Consider the following 19,782-nt stretch of genomic DNA (forward strand, 5'->3'; position numbering starts at 1 on the left):
AAGAGAGATCAGTTAAGCCCTTCTGAATTAGAATCTCTTGGGTGGGGGATGGTTGGGCTTCTTGGTTTTAGAAACCAGAATCCAGGCTGGGGATACGGCCCAGGGTAAAGCAAAGATGGGAAGTTTGGATCCCCGGAAACTACGTAAAAAGCTGGATGGGTGTGGTGGTCCACCTCCATCTCCGTGACAGGGAGGAGGAGATAGGGAATCCCCATCTGGTTAGCCAGACTAGCCAGAAGGACAACAGCAAGCCTCGGGCTCAGTGAGAGACTCTGTCTCAAGATATAAGGTGGAGAGAAATTGAGAAAGATGCCTGATGTCAACCTTGGGCCCCTGCACACACACACACACACACACACACACACACACACACACACACACACACGCTCACACACACTCACACTCACACACACTCACACACACACTCACACACACAGACACACACACAGAGAACCTGATGTGCGCTCAACACTAACCCAATCTCCTGGCCTTTTCCAAGTACCAGACCTGAGCTCGCAAACATCTGTCCAGCCCCTGGATGGGGATGTTCCCACCACTGCACACACCCTAGCCCACTTCCTCTTGGGCCTGTTACCCACATGCACCCACAGGTTCTCCTCTTGGGGACACCTCAGCCTCTGGAAACTACTATTCCTCTTCCTCCCTCTTGCCATGGCTACCACACCTATGCATTCTCTGTTTGCCAATTCCACTTAGTAACAGCTTCCATCGTTTCTGCCTTGGCTTCCTCCAATGGCCACCTAACTAGTCCTAAGGCTGTGTCTCTCTGGGCCTGGGTCCATCTCTGTCCCTAGACTGTCCCCATTGCCTTTCCCCAGTCCTCAGTGTCCAAAGCCCAGCCCTCATCCTTCCTTATGTTAGATTAGAACTTTAACTTTTTGAAACATACGTACATATTTATGGGATGGATGTGATGTTTTAGATCTGTACACTGCCCCCACCCAAACCCCCACTGGGAGTGGACATGGCTTCTTCAGTGTCCCCAGCACGAGGCTCCAACTTCCACCTTAGCATTGTGCTGGAACAGCTTGAGGACACGCCTGTCTTTACCCTCGTCTTCATTTAACAACTAGGCATCCTGCTGCCTGGTATGGACCTAGGAGATGGACAGGACTAGAAAGGCTGTGGGCACAGTCCAGGGGCAGACAGAAACGCACAGACTCAGAGACAGACACAGGCCGAGGACCACCAGTTAGGAGACTACGGCAGGAACTTCAGGGAAAAACTGTGAAGAAAACGGAATTGCCACCACCCTAGGCTCTAAGTCAGCGGAGTGGTGGGGATCAGGGTGCAAACACTTCAGAGAGAGGGTTCAGTACCAGCAAGAACCAAGATGGCAGGGGCAGTCTCACGCCTGCCTGCCGGAAGAACCCGGGAAGAGCCTGCCAGGAGATCAGGCAGGGAGGTGAGAAGAGCTAGATCTGGAAGGGCAGACAAGGTCCCTAAGACTCCTAACAGCTATTGGCTGTGGAGACAGGACTTGGGAGGATTGTCAATTTTGTGTGACTCAGATCTCTGTGAGTTTCTGAACGTAGGGGTTGGGTACATCTGCAAATATAGCCCATAACCTTGTGCCTGGCACCTAGCAAGCCCTGGAGACACGTTTGTAAAAATAAATAAATAATCATGGGAGAAGGCCCAGGCAGTCCCTTGTGGGGTCTGTGGGCTTAGGATGTGAGAATGGGGTCCGTGAGACTGGACATTTCAAGTGACTAAGGCTTGCTTTCCCCTTACGTGTATGGGGATGTCTGAACCGCAGGTGCAGAACCTCAGCCATGCTGGCCTTCCTGTTCTGTGGCTTGCTTCTGGCGGCCTGTGGCTCTGTCACCTGGACCTTGCCGGATCCTGAGGAGTCCAGCTTCGACTTAGCAGAGATCAAGCCAGACCTGGCTGAGAAGATAAGCGACACCCATGCCAAAGTGCAGGAGATCTGGTTGGAGCTGGGACGACGGCGGGAGGTGGATGCCGCAGAGATGTACGCAGTCTGCCAGGTGCAGCCGTCAGCCTCGCTGGCGACCGATCAGCCGCGGGTCACCGGCCTGGTCCTCTTCCGGCAGCTGTCGCCCGGCGCCAGGCTCGAGGCCTTCTTCGATCTGGAGGGCTTCCCTGCCGAGCCGAACGTCTCCAGCCGCGCCATCCACGTGCATCAGTTCGGGGACCTGAGCCAGGGCTGCGAGTCCACCGGGCCGCACTACAACCCGATGGCCGTGCAGCACCCACAGCACCCGGGCGACTTCGGCAACTTCGTGGTGCGCGACGGCCGCCTCTGGAAGTACCGCACCGGCCTGGCCGCGTCGCTGGCCGGCCCGCACTCGATCTTGGGCCGCGCGGTGGTGGTCCACGCGGGCGAGGATGACCTGGGCCGCGGCAGCAACCAGGCCAGCGTGGAGAACGGCAATGCCGGTCGCCGGCTCGCCTGCTGCGTGGTGGGCGTCAGTACCTCCGCGGCCTGGGCTCGCCAGACACAGGAGCACGCGGAGCGCAAGAAGCGGCGGCGGGAGAGCGAGTGCAAGGCCGCTTAAGGGTCACCCCGGTCGCCCAGCCCAGCCGCCGCGCATAGATGCCTCCGCGCGCTTCAGTCGCCTTGATGCATCCCAGACAGATGCCTTCCAGACATCTCAGGCGCCTCTGAGAGTCTCACACGCTTCCACGCACCCCAGACACCTCTGCATGGCCCCAGATGCCTTCACGAGCCACCCCCCCAGTCACCTCTACGCTCCCCAGATGCCCGCCCCACCCCAACCCAACCCAACCCAACCCACCCCCGCGGCCCAGACACCTAATCCAGGAATCCTTTCATGCCCTAGACACTTCCACAGACCCGGAACTCCTTTGTGCTCCCAGATACCTCCATATGATGGAGGTTCCCCTCCATGCTGGACACTCCACCTTAAGGGCCCCTATGTGTCCAGACAATCACAGATGTTCCTAGAATCCCCTTTGAAACAGTCTTTGATTCTGTTTGCTCCCAGAGAATCCCCCCTCCCACCCCCTCCGAGATCTCACGAGCTCACTCTCTTTCTGCTCTGGGGACCTCCCAGTCAGCACCTTTGAGAACACTACCCCAGGTGCACCGAAATACCCCCACCCCCACCCCACTTCCTCTCGTCCGTCTTTTCTTTCCTATCCTCTAGCACAAGAGACTCCTCTCTTCCCTAGGGACCTCCTCTTTCCTCCTTTTGTTCCTCCTAGGTGCTCTGAGACCACCCTGCCTCACACACACCTAGGGTTCCACGTCTCAGCTCACCTCCTGGGGTGCCCCTGGTTCTGTTTTCAGCTAGTCCCCATATGGTGCCTGCACCCCATGGAGAGCAGTTCCTACGAGGGTATTTGGCAACCTGTGTGTTGCACATTAAAGCACAGCAATTCAGTCCTGCATTGGCCTTGGGTACTTTTTTTTTGAGACTTCTTGGCTCAGTTCTCCTTCCCCAAAAATATCCCTGAGTCTTTGCAGGTCTTCTCCCGTCTTCCCAGTCCTGTAGGGAGAAGGTTCTATCATCAATTGCTATGCCTTTTGGAGGACTGAGGCTTAACAGCCGTTCAAGGACATTTAAATGTGCATGTGTGCGGCTTCTTTACAAAAAAGATATCGACACAACCCAGAGCCAGAGAATAGAGAGGGAAGGGAGAAAAAAGAAAAACCAACAAAACAAAACAAAACAAAAAACCTCCTGTGCTGTGAAATGAGTCCCAGGCTGGAGCCCCTAGCCCGATGAGAGTCGGGTAAGTATTGAGGTGCCCAGGTATGCAGCTCCCCAGGTGTTAGAGAACTGCCTGTGTATGTCTTCTTCCTCTACAAACCCGATCTGAGTACCTGTGTTAGCCCATCTCCCAGCAGAGGCTTCCCAACCTGGTGCTGCAAAGCAGCCTCATCTCCCAGACCTCGGCTGTGAGACAAACTGAACCACAGCCAGAAGCCCTTCTCCTGTGCGGAGCTTTACCCCGTCGTCTCCACAGTGGGAAGTTGTGCAAGTGAGATGCCAGGGACCTGGGAAGCCATGCTGGAGAGGCATGAAGTCCATCTCCAACCACAGCCTCTCCTTTGCTGCCATGTGATGGCCAACTCAGAACCCTGGGGGAAGCTAGGCTTGGGATCAGCCGGTGCTTCTCACGGCTCGTCTTCTCTTCTTCTTGGGTCCCCGAACACCCTAGCAGACCCAGCCTGTATTTGTTCTGTCCCTTCATGGAGTTAGCAACTCTCCCGAGAGCTAAGAAACACCACGAAAATACCAAAAGAGCAAACTGCAGGCCACCGAAAGAGCCAAGCATGGCAGCTGGCAGTTTGGGCTCACATAGAAAGACCCCATTGAACCCCAGCTCTGCCACATGCTTCCAAGCTGTATGACCTGAACGAATCACTGAAACCACGTGAAAACCTGGTCATCGTGCAGGGTTGTTTTGAAGCCTAAATCGGGTGTTGTTCATGAGAGGTGCTTAGCAGAACGTGCATAATTAATACAGATCCAGTTAGTCTATTAACAGCTGCCGATAAAGCCAGACAAAGCTATACCTAACAGTGGATCCAGACACCTTGTGAGGTAGCGAGTGTCATGCAGCTAGAAGGATTTTCAGGATTTTTAGTAAATGAGAGGTAGCCACCTGAGGTTTCTAAGAAGCGTTTCTACAGCCAACCAACCAGAGGCCATGGGAGTGAGCTCTGCCTTTTCAGCTTTGGCGAGGAGGGGACTGAAGAAGAGAAGATTGGGAGCCATGAGGCGGACATCTGGTTCTTGGCACAAAACCCTGTGTGCCACCAAGACCGCCCACTGGACTCTACTTGATCCCTGGCTTCTATTTTTACTCCCCTCATCTTACAGATCTGGCTTATGGATCTCTTTATGTTTGCTGTTTTGACTTCCTGGCCGGCTTGCTAATCAGTTTGCCGGTTTGACTCACAGGGTTTGCGTTCATTGCTGGGACTTAAACCCACACTTGTTTTGATTTCTTTCTGTAAAATTAGAAGCATTTGATGTAATGGCTGCACCTACCCACAGCTGGTAAAGCAAGAATAATGCTCGATCCCGCATAGCTTACACACAATGTAGACAATAATTAGGGATGCTATCTTTAGATGTTAGGATAAGCTGTTTTTCAGAATGGCAGGGATGTTTTTAATTTTTTTCCCCCCGAGTGGGGCTTATTAGTGCATATACACAAAAATATTAAAAAACTTAAGAAAATAGAGCAAATCAGTGAGTGCTTTAGCCAACTTAAAAGCCTGCAGGAAATAAACCAACTGAGTTTAGATCTGCTGTTTGGACAAAATGCATAAAATCTTTACATCCTTGGTAGTTTTCACTACTGCCATATGATCAAAGAATTTGAGGTGACAGATTGCAAGGGGTAAGTTGCTACAGAATGCTGGAAGCAAAGCCCAGCCTGGGCTTGGCCTCGGGGAGGGTTGGGGGAAGGTTGGGGGAGGGTTGGGGGAAGGGTGGTACAGATAACCGCAGACCATTAATCCCCCAGTCAGCAAGGATAACCCTGAAAAAGCATTCATTGTGTGTATGTGCACGATATGGGGATGAGGGTATGCACTTGCCATTGATGCAGGTGATGTGTGGAGCTCAGAGAACAACTCTGAGGAATCCATTACCCAGGTTCTGGGCATTGAAGTCTGGTTGCCAGGCTTGCACAGCAGGCACCTTTGCCCACTGAGCCATAGAGCCCACCCTCCACTTCTTCCTTTTACGCACATGGTGTGTGTGTGTGTGTGTGTGTGTGTGTGTGTGTGTGTGTGTGTGTGTTCCAGACTCTCAAATGTACTGACTCTGGAGCTCACTGTTTTGGCTAATATAGCAATCTGGCTCCTCGAGTCTGTCTGTCCCTCCCAAAGGCTTGTACGGCAGGAGACTGCCACACCCATGCAGACTTTACATGGATACTGGGCATCCAAACTCCAATCACTACAGCTACACAGCCAGCTCACAACCAGCACCGAACCATCTCCCCAGCCTCCAGGCTTCTTTATTTCAGGTAACCGTGGCACAAGTTCTAGTTAAATATGGTACATGATGATGGAGGAACCCAGTTCGCTGTGCAAACAAGTTACTCTTTCATTAAACGAAACTACAAAATAGCAAGTAATTTTAAAAAACAGTACCACGTACTTAAGGTGATTTAATGTTGTATGTGCATGTCCATGCAAATGTGTGGAGGTCAGAAGACAATCCAAGATGTTACTCCTTGGGCACAGTCCATTATTTTTATTGTTTTGAGACAGGGCTTTGAAACCCTGGAATCCACCAAACAACTAATTGGGTTGCCCAGTGAGCTCCAGGGACCCACCCATGTCCATCTTGTCTCAATACACTGGGCTTACAAGTGTGGGCCAAAACACCTGGATTCTTGTGTTTTTGTTTTGTTTTGTTTTTCTCACTTCCCTGCTGGGGCTCAAACTCAACTCCTGCCTAACAGGCAAGCCCTGTTCTAAAGGAGTGGTCCTGGCCTCAGCTCAGATTCCCTCCCCACACATTCCCAAACTCACACAAGACTGGCCAAAGTGAAACTTCTCAGTATTGTATGCACCTGCCCTCCACACAGCCAAAAGAAAACATTGTCATTTAGTGAGAGGTGTAAATTGCCCCCGTGCTGTGTCTTGGTGTTTTGTTTTTGTGCAACCGTACTCTAGAGAGCCTAGCTCTTCTTGCTTTTCTTGCTTTTCCCTCTAATTAGACCCTCTCCTGCCCCCCTGTTGGCTCTCTCTGATCTTACACTGCTCTATGTTCAGTTGCCTAGGGGAAAGACTGCATTCAAGTGTGATTTTGTGGCCACCCTTTGACTTTCGGACAGCCTACCTGCTGCCTCCGGAGGGAGTGCTCAGAATCAGGAAGGAAGGATGCTTCCAAACACACCTTCCAGAACAGTCCAGCAGAGACCTCCAAAGAGGAGGGTGGTACCCAGGCATTCACAGGGCTACACAATGAAGCCAGGAAAGCACCTGGATTTGAGCGGCGGTGGCGGGGGGTTGGGAGAGGGTATAAAAAAAAAACCAAGAAGGACAAAAACAAGTTAACATTGTAAAGTGACAGACTTATATTAATGCGCAAGTAAAAATGACCTTTTCCTGCCAGAAAGTGAAGCTGGTGCAGGTCTTCTCAGGCAGGACTGTAGTGAGAAGCCACTGTGTGGAATGCCACCAAGAGGGCCCTCACTAAAACCTGGCATTGTGATGGATGATGGGAGGGTGTTAGGAAGCCAAGAAGGAACCTTAAACTAAATTAGTTGGCTTAGGTTAACTGTGGGGAGGAGGCTCTAGCTGGGACCTCCTGGCTAGCGGGGCTCAGAGGGATGCTTAAGATGGTGACATGGAGGGGCAGCCAAAGAGGGACAGGCAGGGCTTGGGAAGGGAGGAAGTAAGGATGAGAATGTCTGGTTTCTCAAACACCAATTCGTCTAGACAAACACCCTGAGGACTATCCACACCTGAGGGCTCACAGCACAAAACACACAGAGTGCACACACGCTCTCTTTAAGGACTATCAACTCGGCCTCACCTCTCTAGACTGCTCTCTGCACCTCAACTAATGAAGGTGGAAAACTAACAGGACAGAGACACCTATGGAGGAAAAAAGGCTAGGAAACACAGCAGACCGTAATCAGGGAGGAGATGAGAGGACATGGTCTTTCCCTAACAAATAACAGTTGCTCTCTAGCTCCATGAAAAAGATATGCAGGAGTCAAGTCTACTTAATTGCTCAGGGCTGCCTAAGACTGTGATTTTGTTTTGTCAATTTCTCTCTTAGTGTCTTCCTACTTAGGGAGAACCCAGAGGGTATGCCTCGATGAGTCTTTACCCATCACAACAATAATAATACGTCCCAGCTAGGTGTTTAGATATAGGCATGGGATATTGTGTGACTGGTAAAGTATGACGGAAACCCGTTTTCCTTCTCCTTTGCCACTTAAAACATGTTTATACATATGTGGGAGAAATATCCTTGTGCCTGAACACAATGTGGTACTAAGTGGTGTCTGGAGCTGTCGCAACCGTGAATGTAAAACAAAACAAGAAAAAAAATGAGAGATGGATACCCAGATCCCTGGAAAATTCTTGAATGAAGTAGTTCCAAGATGCTCGGCATCCGAAGTCTTGGCCACACAATAGAGTTCATTACCCTATAGTTTAAGTTCGTCTGAGTATGAGCTGTTGCTGGGAATATCATGATGGACGCAGGATGGTGGGGTTGGGGAGAGAATGCCACAGCTAACTCTTTTAAAAAGACCAAAGGAAACCATAATTAGTGGCTAGAACTTTCTTTATTGTCTAGAGGAGAAGAATCCTGTTGGGTGGGCACAGCAGAGGTGGCGATGTGCGTTGTCGTGGTTGCACATGTAACAACATCAGCTTATTCGCTCTGATTCCATCTAATAACAGGGGTCCCTCCCAAGCGGCCTGCATACAATGGGCTCAAGTTATGGACCCCTATCATCCTGGCTCCCTAAAGCAGAGACCCTGGGGCTCACTGCAGTTTCTTGCCCTACTAGACTGTGTCAGAGTTTAACCCCTCTCTCCTGAAAGTGATGAATGGCCCCGATGATGTGTACCTGTTGGATGTGCGTCCAAGCCAGAGCTTCTGGGAGGTGCGAGTGTTTATTTTCTTTTACTGAGTCACATCTGGCTGCGTTTCCCCTGGCAGCCCTGGTGTGCTATGCAGCAATACTGACCATGTATAGCCAAACACATACCGTCACCCAAGGCCCCTATCCAGCAAAAAAAAAAAAAAAAGGCACCTTCAGGACTGTGTTCTGTGTTGAACTTACAGCCCCAGGGCTTCCTCCTCCACGTGGCTGGCCTTCATGGGGAAGGGACAAACTGAAATACAGAGGGATAAATAGAACATTGGAACCCTGTCTGAAGGTGTCTCCTTGTCCCTGGGAGTCCCAGGGCACAGACGGGTTTTAGGATGAATGGGAACATGCGCCATCTCTGAGCTTCCCTTTCTAGCTGGAGTTTCCGAGATCCGGCTCTCAGAGGTGGTGTGAGCTTGGGGATCTCAGCCACCTCACATACCCAGGGAGAGGAACTGAGCCCAGCTCAAAGGGCAGTCTGGGCTTAATGGCCCTGCAAATTTCTGTAGCTCCTCTGCACTCTGTGAGGAAGCAGCGGCCAGAGTGGGCTACTTCCTCCTCCCCCGTTGGACATTATGCTTGGTGTACAGTGGTCAAGGCTGTAGTAAACTCATCTTTGCTCCTTCCCTATTAGGCTACAAGTTCAGAGTCCTGTGTTTAAAATCCGAGTACCTGGAGGCCCAGATGCAACCTTCTGTTGATGGAGTGAGTGGTTCAGGGTTTCAAGTGGTACGGGGAAATGGGATGAAGCTAAGCAGTGAGCTTCTCCCAGAACCCAAATATCCACATCATCCTGTGCAGCTTGGGCTGGATAAAGACAGCTAGTGTTTCTAATATCGTGTAAGTAACAATAATAACAACAACAGCAAATCAGAATGCCACTAGGAAGTCCCCTACCCCTGGCAGCTCCTTGTTAACCCATCCCTTCTGGCCATCGAAAGCTCCAGACCTAGGCTAGAACCCTTAGATCTGTACTAGTCAACAAACAGCCTCTCCAACCTGTAGCCTGACTTTCCCAGCCTGCTCTGGTCCCTCCCACCTCCCACTGTAAAACATTGGGTGCCAAGAACATCTACTTCTGGGGGATCCTCAGAGACCCCATCCATGACAAAGTGCAGCCATGGCCCCATGAACACATTTCATTCAATTACATCTTTCTTCCAGCCACCCAGTTATTCCCAAGACCGAGACCCAGGGAAAAAAAAAAACAAAAAAACCTTTCTTTCCCAGCTTGTCCCATCACTTTGATGGACAACATTAAATGCTAATAGAAAAACATCTTCTCTCTAATAAAACAAATGCTGACAGGAAGGGATGTGGAAAGGCAGCCATATGGCAACTACGATTCTTGTGCCCGGCCGTGTTCACAGCGGCACGTCTTCGGCAGACAGAGGTGACACCAAGTAGCTCACAGACCAGCATTTAATAAATCAGACAGAGCTGGCACCATCGGGTGCTTCCAGCTTGTAGCCGGATCAGAGCGCTTTCTCGTTTGCAGACAGGAAGGTGTTTTAGGCGAGAGTGGTTGGACGTCTGTTCCGGGCCTTCAGCCTTTCCTCGCTGTCCCTGGGGCCATCCATGTGTCACCCCGTCAGTCTCTGTTTCCCTCATGTTTGCACAGTGCTTCTTGTGTCTCTGCCCTCTGAGAGCCCTCCATCACCGTCCACACTAGACGCTTTGGCCTCCGGCTGCGTGGAAGGCAAGGGGTCCTGCTGGAGAGCTGTGGTGCACTTTCCCTGGGAGGCCAGGCTGGGTGGGGACAGGCCGGGCTCACTCCTCTGTTCTTCCGTGGGAGCCTCCCTTGTGACCTCCTCCAGGTCTGCAGCCTCCGGTCCATCAGTCAGTTGAATGGCCTCCTTTCCCACCATGTTTACGTCCTCTGAAGGTGTCTGGGGTAACGGGGGATGAGGAGAGCATGAGCTCTGGTTCCTGTTGCTCGGCTGTGTTGGGGAGCTGACAGCAGACTTCCCAGCATCCTCAGGCACTGCCAATGCCTCAGCAGCTGCACAGCTTTCACCCCACTCCTGCTTCTGAACCTCCCCTGCAAACAGACAGAGGACAGCATTAACCCTCTGGCGGCAGCAGGTTAGACTCACCTTTCTCTCTGTCAGCTCCCACCCAGCCACCTGCGCGTGGCCTTTAACGACCAATAGCCTGTTACTCTTCCCTCTTCCAGGCAGGGCACTGGAGCCCAGGGGGATGAAGGACCTGTGTGTAGAAGCCAAGCAAGCACCTTCTTGAACCTCTGCCTTATTGCCAAGGGATCTCATCTGTCCATGGAGGACTAAGTCTGAGGACCAAGGCTGTCTTTTGGAAGCTGAGGGAATACCTAGGCCCTTTAGTGACAGAGATTCCAGCTGCCTTCAGGGCAGGAGGATAGCTTGGGGAGATTTGGTGTCATCCCCATCCTCATTCTCCATCAGCACCTCTCACTCTGAGGGGAATACACCATGTATGCCCGGCTTCAAAGGAAAGACTATGTGCAAACAGCTTCAGGCTCCCTCCCTCAGCACCAGACTCCTTGGCCTTAAACACCTCTACCAATCAGAAATTCTAGAGGAGCAGCAAGCAGGAGGCAGAACACAAGGGATGAGCACTGGGTGCTGTTACCTTGTCCCCGTCTCCCTACTCACTTGCTTTGTGATCACAGCTTGTCTGGCCTCAGTTTCTCAGATAAGTGAAAGGGAGGACTGCAATGTCCCTCCTTGACCTAATGAGTAATGGTGGCATTAGGTCACCATCAGGGAAGAGGAAACAGCTCTTAGTACCAGGACATGGGTATTTAATACTAGGCTGTGGGTTTTCCATAAGCTAGCGTGTGCTGGGACCTCAGGAACAGCAGTGATGAAGGACATGGAAGACGCAAAGCTGGGTGAGTCTAGCATGACTTGGTGCAAACACAAAGGCCCCGGGAATACTTCCTGGTACTCCTGACTGGAAATGTAGGGATAGTAGAACAACCAACACTATAGTTAGGCCTGCCGTTGGACACATACAGGGATGCTCTCGGGCTGACAGCCGGTTGGTGGAAGACTGGCAAGAGGCAGAACATATATTCCTTCCATCTTCCCATGTCACACCTGTTGAGGGAGCCTTGCTGATTCCAGGTTAGCTTCAACACCGTTCACTTTCTTTGCAAGGTCCTACTGGTCAGCTCCTGATGACCTGCTGCTTCAGTTTCCAAGGTTGGCTCACCCACATGTGTCCTTCCAGCCATGTAACATAACTGTAATAGGTTTATTGTCAACTTGTCTGGCTGAAGAGGTATCTAGGACTTAGGAGATACATCTGTGTGTTTGTGGGGTCTTTTTCAGAGAGCACTGATGTGTGGGATAGTGACCGGAAAGGAAAGACCTGGCCGGAATGTAAGGGGCACCTTCCAGCTGGCAGCCCAGATAATAAACAGAGTCCGAGGAAGGCAGCATAGTGGGAGTGCAGCTTAGATCAGCTGATATCAGGCTTTCCAGCATAGAATCAATACCAGCAACTCTCTAGAAGCTTCCAAGCATTATAGCTCCAGCCTGGGACTGCTGAGGCATCCTGCTTTCTGCAATGAGAACCTGGTTCTCTGCCTGTCTGCTGTTGGACGACCAGTTCCTGTAGTCTAGAGTAAAGCCTATCCAATAATCCCGTTATCATTTATATATGGACCTTTTCTTGGTTTTGCTCCTCCAGAAAGCCCTGACTAACACAATACCCCTTAGGTCTCTGCACAAACCATTCCATTTCCTCTAGCTCTAAAGTTCTGGCCAGCTAGGACCTACTGGGTGCCCCTTTCTGCTAGGAGCTGCTCAACACACATGGCATGCTTTATCTTATTGTCAAATTTTGGTCCATGGAATAGGAAGCCTCCACTGACTTGTCCACAGTGTCTGAACATCATCTGAACATTCAAGAATATTTTCAAATCAGAACTTAACTTTTAATTTTGAGTAGAAACATAACATATGTGGGGAGAACTGGAGAGGCCTGCCATTACTGTGACAAACACTAAGATAATCACCTTACAAAAAGAGAGAGGCTTTGCATGTGCTGGGGTTGGGGGTGTTAGTGGGGATTGAACCTAGGGCCTTGCACAAGCTAGGCGATCTCTCTACCACCGGGCCACATCCCTAACCCTCGGATTTGGGCTCCCAGTTTTAGGGGTGCTAGCCCATAATAAGCTGTCTGTTGCTTTGTGCCAGGCAGCTTGTTGCCATGGAAGCATAAGGTAAAGCAAACTCACCTGGGACCAGGAAGGAAAAGAGGAAACAGTGGGGGGATTGGGTCCCACTAGCCTCTTCAGGGGTGTGCCCAAACTCCTGACGGCCTTGCTCTAGGCCCCACTTCATAATCATTCCACTGCTTTCCATTCCCAATTTTGATTAATGTCTTGGGTCTGTCTCCAACCCCTCCCTTGTGAGGTCTGTAGCGCTCAGGTCCTAACTTCTCCGTTCAGTCCCCCTCTGTCTCCTCTGTGGCATGTGTTTCCACCAGCCACAGCCTCTTCCCCGGCTGGCTCTGCCTGCGGTTTCTGCAATAGCAGTTTTCTTCTGGTTCCAGTCCACTTCTGGGTGCACACAGATTACTGTCTTGTTTTGTGGTTTGTAACAAATGCACCAACTTCGTGGCTTTAAAACACACATCTATTTCCTTACAGCTCTGGGGGTCAGAAGTCCTCTGTTGATCCCCTGGATCTGACCCCCAGAGCTGTAAGGAAATCGATCAGGAGCACAGACCCTGGGTGACTCTAGGGCACAATGCATTCGCCACTTTCCCCAGAGTTTGGTGGTTTCTTGGTTTGCGGCAGAATTCTTCCAATGGCCATCTCCACAGCCACATCATCTGGCTTATCTATGTGGGCCATGCCTTTCTCTTGCCTCTGACTTGTAAGATGATCCATTTAGGACTCAGCTGTACAATCCAGGATCATCTTCTCACCTCACTACCCACAGATGAATTCCGTCTGCCAAGTGCTTTCATCATGGGGGATAACGCTAATTGGTTCCATTGGAAACCCCAGAGAACATCCTTCAGCCCTCAACATACATATCCCCTCCTCCTCGTTTCCTTTGTTGACCTGCTGTCTGCTTTAGTTCTCTGAGTATACCTTTCTATGTATCTGTCCTGGTTCCTCTTCCTTCATTCCATCCAGTTATTGGCAATCTAACTCCTACCCATGAGGACATCCCTCGTGCCTGCTCATTACATTTCCCATAGTTGGATCCACCCCCACTCCACCCCTACCACCTCCTAGAGAATCTGCTGATACATCCTAGAAATGGCTTCCCCACCACCACCACCCCACACACACACACACACATCTCCCCACATTGGCTGTCTCAGCACTGCCTTGTGATCACATGGACTTCAGGACTTCAGACTTCAAAGCCACATAAGTAAGTGTCCTTCCTTATCTTTTCCACCATTTGTGAAATGTAAAGTCCCAGCTCCGTCCTTCTGCACTGCAGATGGAACACTGTGTCTCTCCAGATTCGTGGGTGGAAGCCCCCTTCCACATCCCCAGTTCAAAAGGGGGCGTTTGGAGGTGAGACTTCGGGAGAGGTTTAGATGCATCATGAATACGGGTCATTCACCATGGCTGCAGTACCCTCATAAGAAGAGGAGGCCAGAGCCTTCTCTTTCTCCAGCATGTGAGCCCACAGCCTAGAGGGAAGAGTGCCCTCACCAGACAGAGTGAACTGACACCTTGGCCCTCCAAGCCTTCAAAACTATACGCACTACAGAATGCAGCCAGACTGCTCGGCTCTGTTCTACAAACCTATGATGCTTGAGACTCAGAGAAATGCTTCTGGCAGGCAGCTCTCACTCTCACCCTTCCATGGTATTTATTACTCCGATGATCCATTTTAACACGATGCGTGAAAGTATTGATGAGTATGAGTGGTAGGGGGTAGGGGTTTTGAATATGTCTATTTAATTAAATAAATATTCACTGGGGGAGCACTTAGCTACCTAGTATGCATTTAAAGGTTTAAGAAACTTTGAAATAGCTTTAAGGTTGATGGAATCTATCTGTAGATTTCAAAACAGTTGGTAGAGAGGCTTTTGAATGGCCCTGCCACCTGCAGTATGGCAAGTATCTGAGGTGGTGAATGTACCAACTGCTCTGATTCAGTCTTCATGCATTATGTCCATGTGTGACATGTCACATGGCATCCCATAAGTCATAACTAAGTACAGTCACTATATGTCAGTTTAACATATTCTTAAAATGCCTGAACTTTGTTAAAGCAGAACTGAAGAACCCCAGAAGAAACTAAACTGAATCAGAAGCTCTACAAGGCTTAAGTGATACCGCCAAGGTGAAGAGGGTGACTCGCACAGAAGGAAGTGATGCTGTGGGTGGGAAACACTAGAGCCACTGGGAGGAGATGACGGGCTTCACCTGAACAAGGCAAGTCTTGCCTCTTGTCCCCAAACCTCTTCCATCTAGTTCTCCTGATACAAATTCGACTTCTCACATTTTAAAGGAGCCATCTCATTTTTCCACAGCCTTGTGGATAACCATAGAGGAACCCTAGGGACAGACTCTTCACCAATTTTGTTTTTTTTTCTCTCATTTTTCAAGTCTGTATTCAGTCATGGACACCTTGTGTCACTCTTTTCCACAGGTCTTATCCTGGAAAACGAACCCAGCACTTGTCTTTACAATGAAACACATGAACACATACATGAGTAAAGCAAGCCTTCAAATGGGAAAAAAAAATTTGCCTGTTGTGATCCTGTTCAGCCAAGATAACAGTGTGTGCAGTTCCCAGTAGGGTCATGCTCTAATCTACACTGCCAAGCCAGGGGCCTCCCTACGGCTTTGCCATTCTGATTGGGTCTATGGACTTGCACCTGGGAGCTTGTTAGAGCTACAGGGTCTCAGGCTCCACCCCTCATCGACTGGATTCAGAATGCACATTTTCTTAAGGTCCCAGGTGATGGAGGTTCCCATTACAGTGTGAGAAGCACTGTGACCTTGACACACAAGTCTCACTGTGTCTTCCTCCGTGTGGAAAACCTTCAAAGGCTGCAGATTCTGGGGAACAAAGGCTGAGCTTGTCACCTAGTGCTCTTGCGTTTATGATCCAACACCCACTTCTCTGTGTCTGACATCCCAACTCCTCTCCTTGTATCCATCCAGCCAGTCACATGGGTGCCTTTTGTTGCGGCATCTCTCCCATGGCCATCGTTGATTCCCTTTCTCCCTGGAGCTCTCATTCCCTTCTCCATTCCAAAGGGAGCCTTTGGGGGGCAGCCCAGCCCCCACCTCCTCCATGAAGATTAAATCTGGCCACAAGCCCTGTTCCTTGTGACAGGTGTCTCACGAGGCGGTCTGGACCTCCTGAAACTTAAGAGCTTTTTTAATTTTTTTCACCTCACTTATATTGAGCTACCTTAAGTACGAAGTCTTGCCTGATTAATTTTTTAACTTTGCCAATGTTCTATGGCAGAGACTCAATAAATATCTTACTAAGTGCTTGAATATATGGACTTATACATGTATTCATGAAAAAGTGAATCTATTAGCATACATCCTAAATACCATGCATCACTTTATGAAAGCAACTTAAATTTATAGTATTCATTTTAGGGTATATTCAGGTAACTACCCCCAAAACTTCTCAAAATGGTGCTTTCTGCAAAGAGATAGAGATGTCTAACTCCTACAAATATTTAGCTACATCCGAGGCAGCTCAGGGAAGTAATCCCATCAATTTCAAAGCAACAAATGAAAATCCTTTCAGTGGTTGTGGAGGGGCATGAGAAACACTGAGTCAAAGCCGATCGCGCTCTCAACGGAGTGGGGAAGTGTTATATTCAAAAGGAGCGAATTATGGTGTTTCCTGCAGCTACATTTTTCACCAGTGTGAGATGAATAAACTCCTTCTGGAAATTACTCTCATGAAATTACTTCTCCTGAGACAGTTAATAGTATATTCTGGTGCCCCTGAAAAATTAATTAACCTTCCTCAGAACAGTCTCACCCCTAAACCACTGGCAGTGTGTTTTTACAGTGGGTCAGCCGAGACCTTTGCCACCCTCATTTACATCTAAGGGGAGCTGGTCTAAATTATGCCAGGGCCTTTTGGTTGCTGGTGCTTCGCCGTGTGCTTTTTCCTTATGTGATATTCCAGTCCTGTCTAGATGTGTGAATCTTGTCACCATCTATCTTCCTTCCCCACCCCACCCCTTCTCCTCCTCTCCTTCCTTCTTCTTCTTCTTCTTCTCTACCCCCTCCTTTTTTAATGAAAAGCCTTTGAGGTTACCAGGGACACATTTTTAGTTTAGACTTTTGTTCAGGGGATGAGGAAGATAGTCCCTCTGTCAGCACCATAGGCTACAGTGCGGCCACAGGAAAGGGATAATGGACACCCAAAGAGGATGACAAACACCAGAAGGAGATGGTGACTCCTGAGGAGGATGACAGACACCAGCTGTGGATCTGTTGTCTGCCCCTGTTTACTTGGCTTTTCCCGAGAGACGCTAGATAGCACATCTTGGGATCAGAACAATACACATTCTGGAAATTGGGATTGTGGGTATAGCAGGGTTTACCAACCCTCTTCCTCCTTGTGTTTCTCTAGAAGGCCGCCAGACAGCGTGCTTAAGTCAATTATCAGTACACACAGAAAACTTCTTAAACATGTGACAGTCATCATGCCTTCACTAGAACCTCTGATCCTTTGCTATGGGAACCAAAGCTCTTTGAATGCTAAGATTCTGGGGCGTTGATTCAAGCCATCCATGGGAAGCTTCACTTTTACTTATAGACTCACAGCGCTGACATCTCCATAAAAGACTTATGAATTAGCTAAAAGTTGGAAAATATTATTGCAAATAATAGTAATTATTCTGGGTTGCTGTCACAAACAATTAATTATCATTAATACTTATTAGTCACAATACACACATCAATACGGATGAGGCCAATTCTTCATGACAGAGTAGAAAGAAAAATATTTTTTTTTTCTCTAAAAGATGAAGAAGAAATAGTGTCATAGAAAAGATTGTTAGTCCCCTAAAAATATGTCCCCCGCTCATAGGCCCAAAGGGGACATTTGTCATCTTTTGTTGGCTGGCTGGCTGGGCTTTGTTGTCCTCCTGAATTGTGGCAGCTTTCAGGAGGAATTAATCAGGCCACAGCAGTGATGAGGCCATTGGGACACTGACAGCCTCTCAGAGAACGTGTCCTTGTTCCCACCCAGAGCTGGCTCAGGACAGGCAGGAACAATGCACGCTGATGATGGGACTCTGGAAGCTATCATTTTGAATCAGTCCCTCTCTCAGGCTGCCCTTGTGAAGATCAAGACAGCTAGAGCTCATTTCAGTACGGCAGGCTCAGGCCACCCAGAACAGTCAGAGGCTTTGGTGCTCCACGAGGACACAAGCTGAGAGCATGCCATGACCACTAGCCACAATACGAGGCCACAGTACACTGGAGGCCAGTATTACAAGCAGCACTTGCTACAGGCTGCAGTGACCCAGTTCTGCCTCCTGGCCAGTGTGGATTCACCAGGGTAAGGGGCTGTATCCAGTGATTCTCCCATGGGTACTTGAGAATGTTACTTTTGAAAACCTAGTAATGTCTTCTACATTTACTGCTCTCACCCTGTGATGGGCGATCTTAACAGTTAGAAGATGCTGGGTGAACCTTGCTGGCCCCAGCTCTGGTGGACAGAACCACCTGTCTATACATTGAGAATTACATTGGTCCACTAATGCTCTAAGTTCTAAGCTGTGAGGTGGGTGGTTTCACAGGATGAACTAAATGATAGAGCTGGTCAGCCTGTCTTGCTAAAAGCCTGGTGACAGGGAGCCAAGACCATACTCTAAGAGTCTTCCGACTGGAGGATTCGTGTTGCCTTTTTACCCTGCAGGGCCACTCGGGGGCAATCACAACTGTGTACATTGATCAGACCATGGTACTGGCCAGCGGAGGACAAGATGGAGCCATCTGCCTGTGGGATGTACTAACAGGTAGCCGGGTCAGCCATACATTTGCTCATCGTGGAGATGTCACCTCCCTCACCTGTACCACCTCCTGGGTCATTAGTAGTGGCTTGGATGACCTTATCAATATCTGGGACCACAGCACAGGCATCAAGCTTTACTCCATTCAGCAGGACCTGGGCTGAGGTGCAAGCTTAGGTGTCATCTCAGATAACCTTCTGGTGACCGGCGGCCAGGGCTGTGTCTCCTTTTGGGACCTAAACTACGGGGACCTGTTACAGACAGTCTACTTGGGCAAGAACAGTGAGGCCCAGCCTGCCCAGCAGATTCTGGTGCTGGACAATGCTGCCATTGTCTGCAACTTTGGCAGTGAGCTCAGCCTAGTGTATGTGCCCTCTGTGCTGGAGAAACTGGACTGAGGGCAGGCGGACTACACAACTCCCTTGCCCCCACCCAAAGTGGGGCACTGGGGGCAGCAACTCTTTGGACCTAGAATGGAGGCAAGAGCTAGGCATCTTCTTTGCAGCTGACTGAACTGTTGTCTTCTGATTGTAACATTAAACGTTTTTAAAAACAAAAAAAAATTGCTAAAAGGTCATCCAATCATCAGGGGAGGAGGTTGGGTCCATCACACCGTGGAGCTGAGAGTTTGTCAAGACAGCTAAGTGTAACTTGGAAACTCTGAGCAGGGTGAAAACAGGACGGCAAGGTATCACCATGGGTTGATCCTACAGCAGACAGATGAACTCAGCAAGGACAGATTGGAAGGTGGGGAGTTCTGGAGAGGAGCTTCCAATGACACAGTGAGTGCCCAGACTGGGCCACAAGTGGGAGGCCCAAGAAACCCTGCAGAAAGACTTTGACCACAGGTTGGATGTGGATGGGGAAGAGATACTGATAGGAGTCAATGACTATATGGTTTCAAGCCTGAGTAACCAAAAAAAAAAAAGAGGAAGCAGGAAGAGTTGGTGATGTCACATCAAAGAAGCCCACAGACTGCTGGGAAAGTTCAGGCTCTGAGAAACAGGAGATTATAGGTACAGATAGAAGTGCATCTCTCTCTCTCTCTCTCTCTCTCTCTCTCTCTCTCTCTCTCTCTCTCTCTCTCTGTGTGTGTGTGTGTGTGTGTGTGTGTGTGTGTGTTTAGGTATAGGGTGAGAATGTCTTCATGGAGTCCCACAGTGGCTGTAGGAGGAGGGTGCTGCTGGGCACTGGCATGTGCTCTGTAGAGGGTACAGTCCAGGAAGA

At 49.7% G+C, this 19,782-nt stretch overlaps 2 protein-coding genes across 2 annotated transcripts in view; one reads left to right on the forward strand and one right to left on the reverse strand.

The window, feature by feature from the left end:
• Positions 1-1,783: 1,783 nt before the first annotated feature.
• Sod3 (superoxide dismutase 3) lies at positions 1,784-2,768 on the forward strand. Its single transcript, XM_059275049.1, has one exon. The coding sequence runs from the start codon at positions 1,797-1,799 to the stop codon at positions 2,541-2,543; it is 747 nt and encodes a 248-aa protein (XP_059131032.1). The 5' UTR covers positions 1,784-1,796; the 3' UTR covers positions 2,544-2,768.
• Positions 2,769-8,793: 6,025 nt separating this feature from the next.
• Positions 8,794-19,782, reverse strand: part of Ccdc149 (coiled-coil domain containing 149) — a 61,847-nt gene continuing 50,858 nt past the window's right edge. The window contains exon 11 of the mRNA XM_059275051.1: positions 8,794-10,633. Within this exon, the coding sequence (XP_059131034.1) occupies positions 10,200-10,633 (434 nt within the window). The 3' untranslated portion in view covers positions 8,794-10,199. The remainder of the gene's footprint in view (positions 10,634-19,782) is intronic.

The sequence above is a fragment of the Peromyscus eremicus genome, chromosome 10, assembly GCF_949786415.1.
Source record: "Peromyscus eremicus chromosome 10, PerEre_H2_v1, whole genome shotgun sequence".
Taxonomy (NCBI): Eukaryota; Metazoa; Chordata; class Mammalia; order Rodentia; family Cricetidae; genus Peromyscus; species Peromyscus eremicus.

Coding starts and splice junctions, on each gene's coding strand:
- Sod3 (XM_059275049.1), top strand. CDS start 1,797: ATGCTGGCCTTCCTGTTCTGTGGCTTGCTTCTGGCGGCCTGTGGCTCT.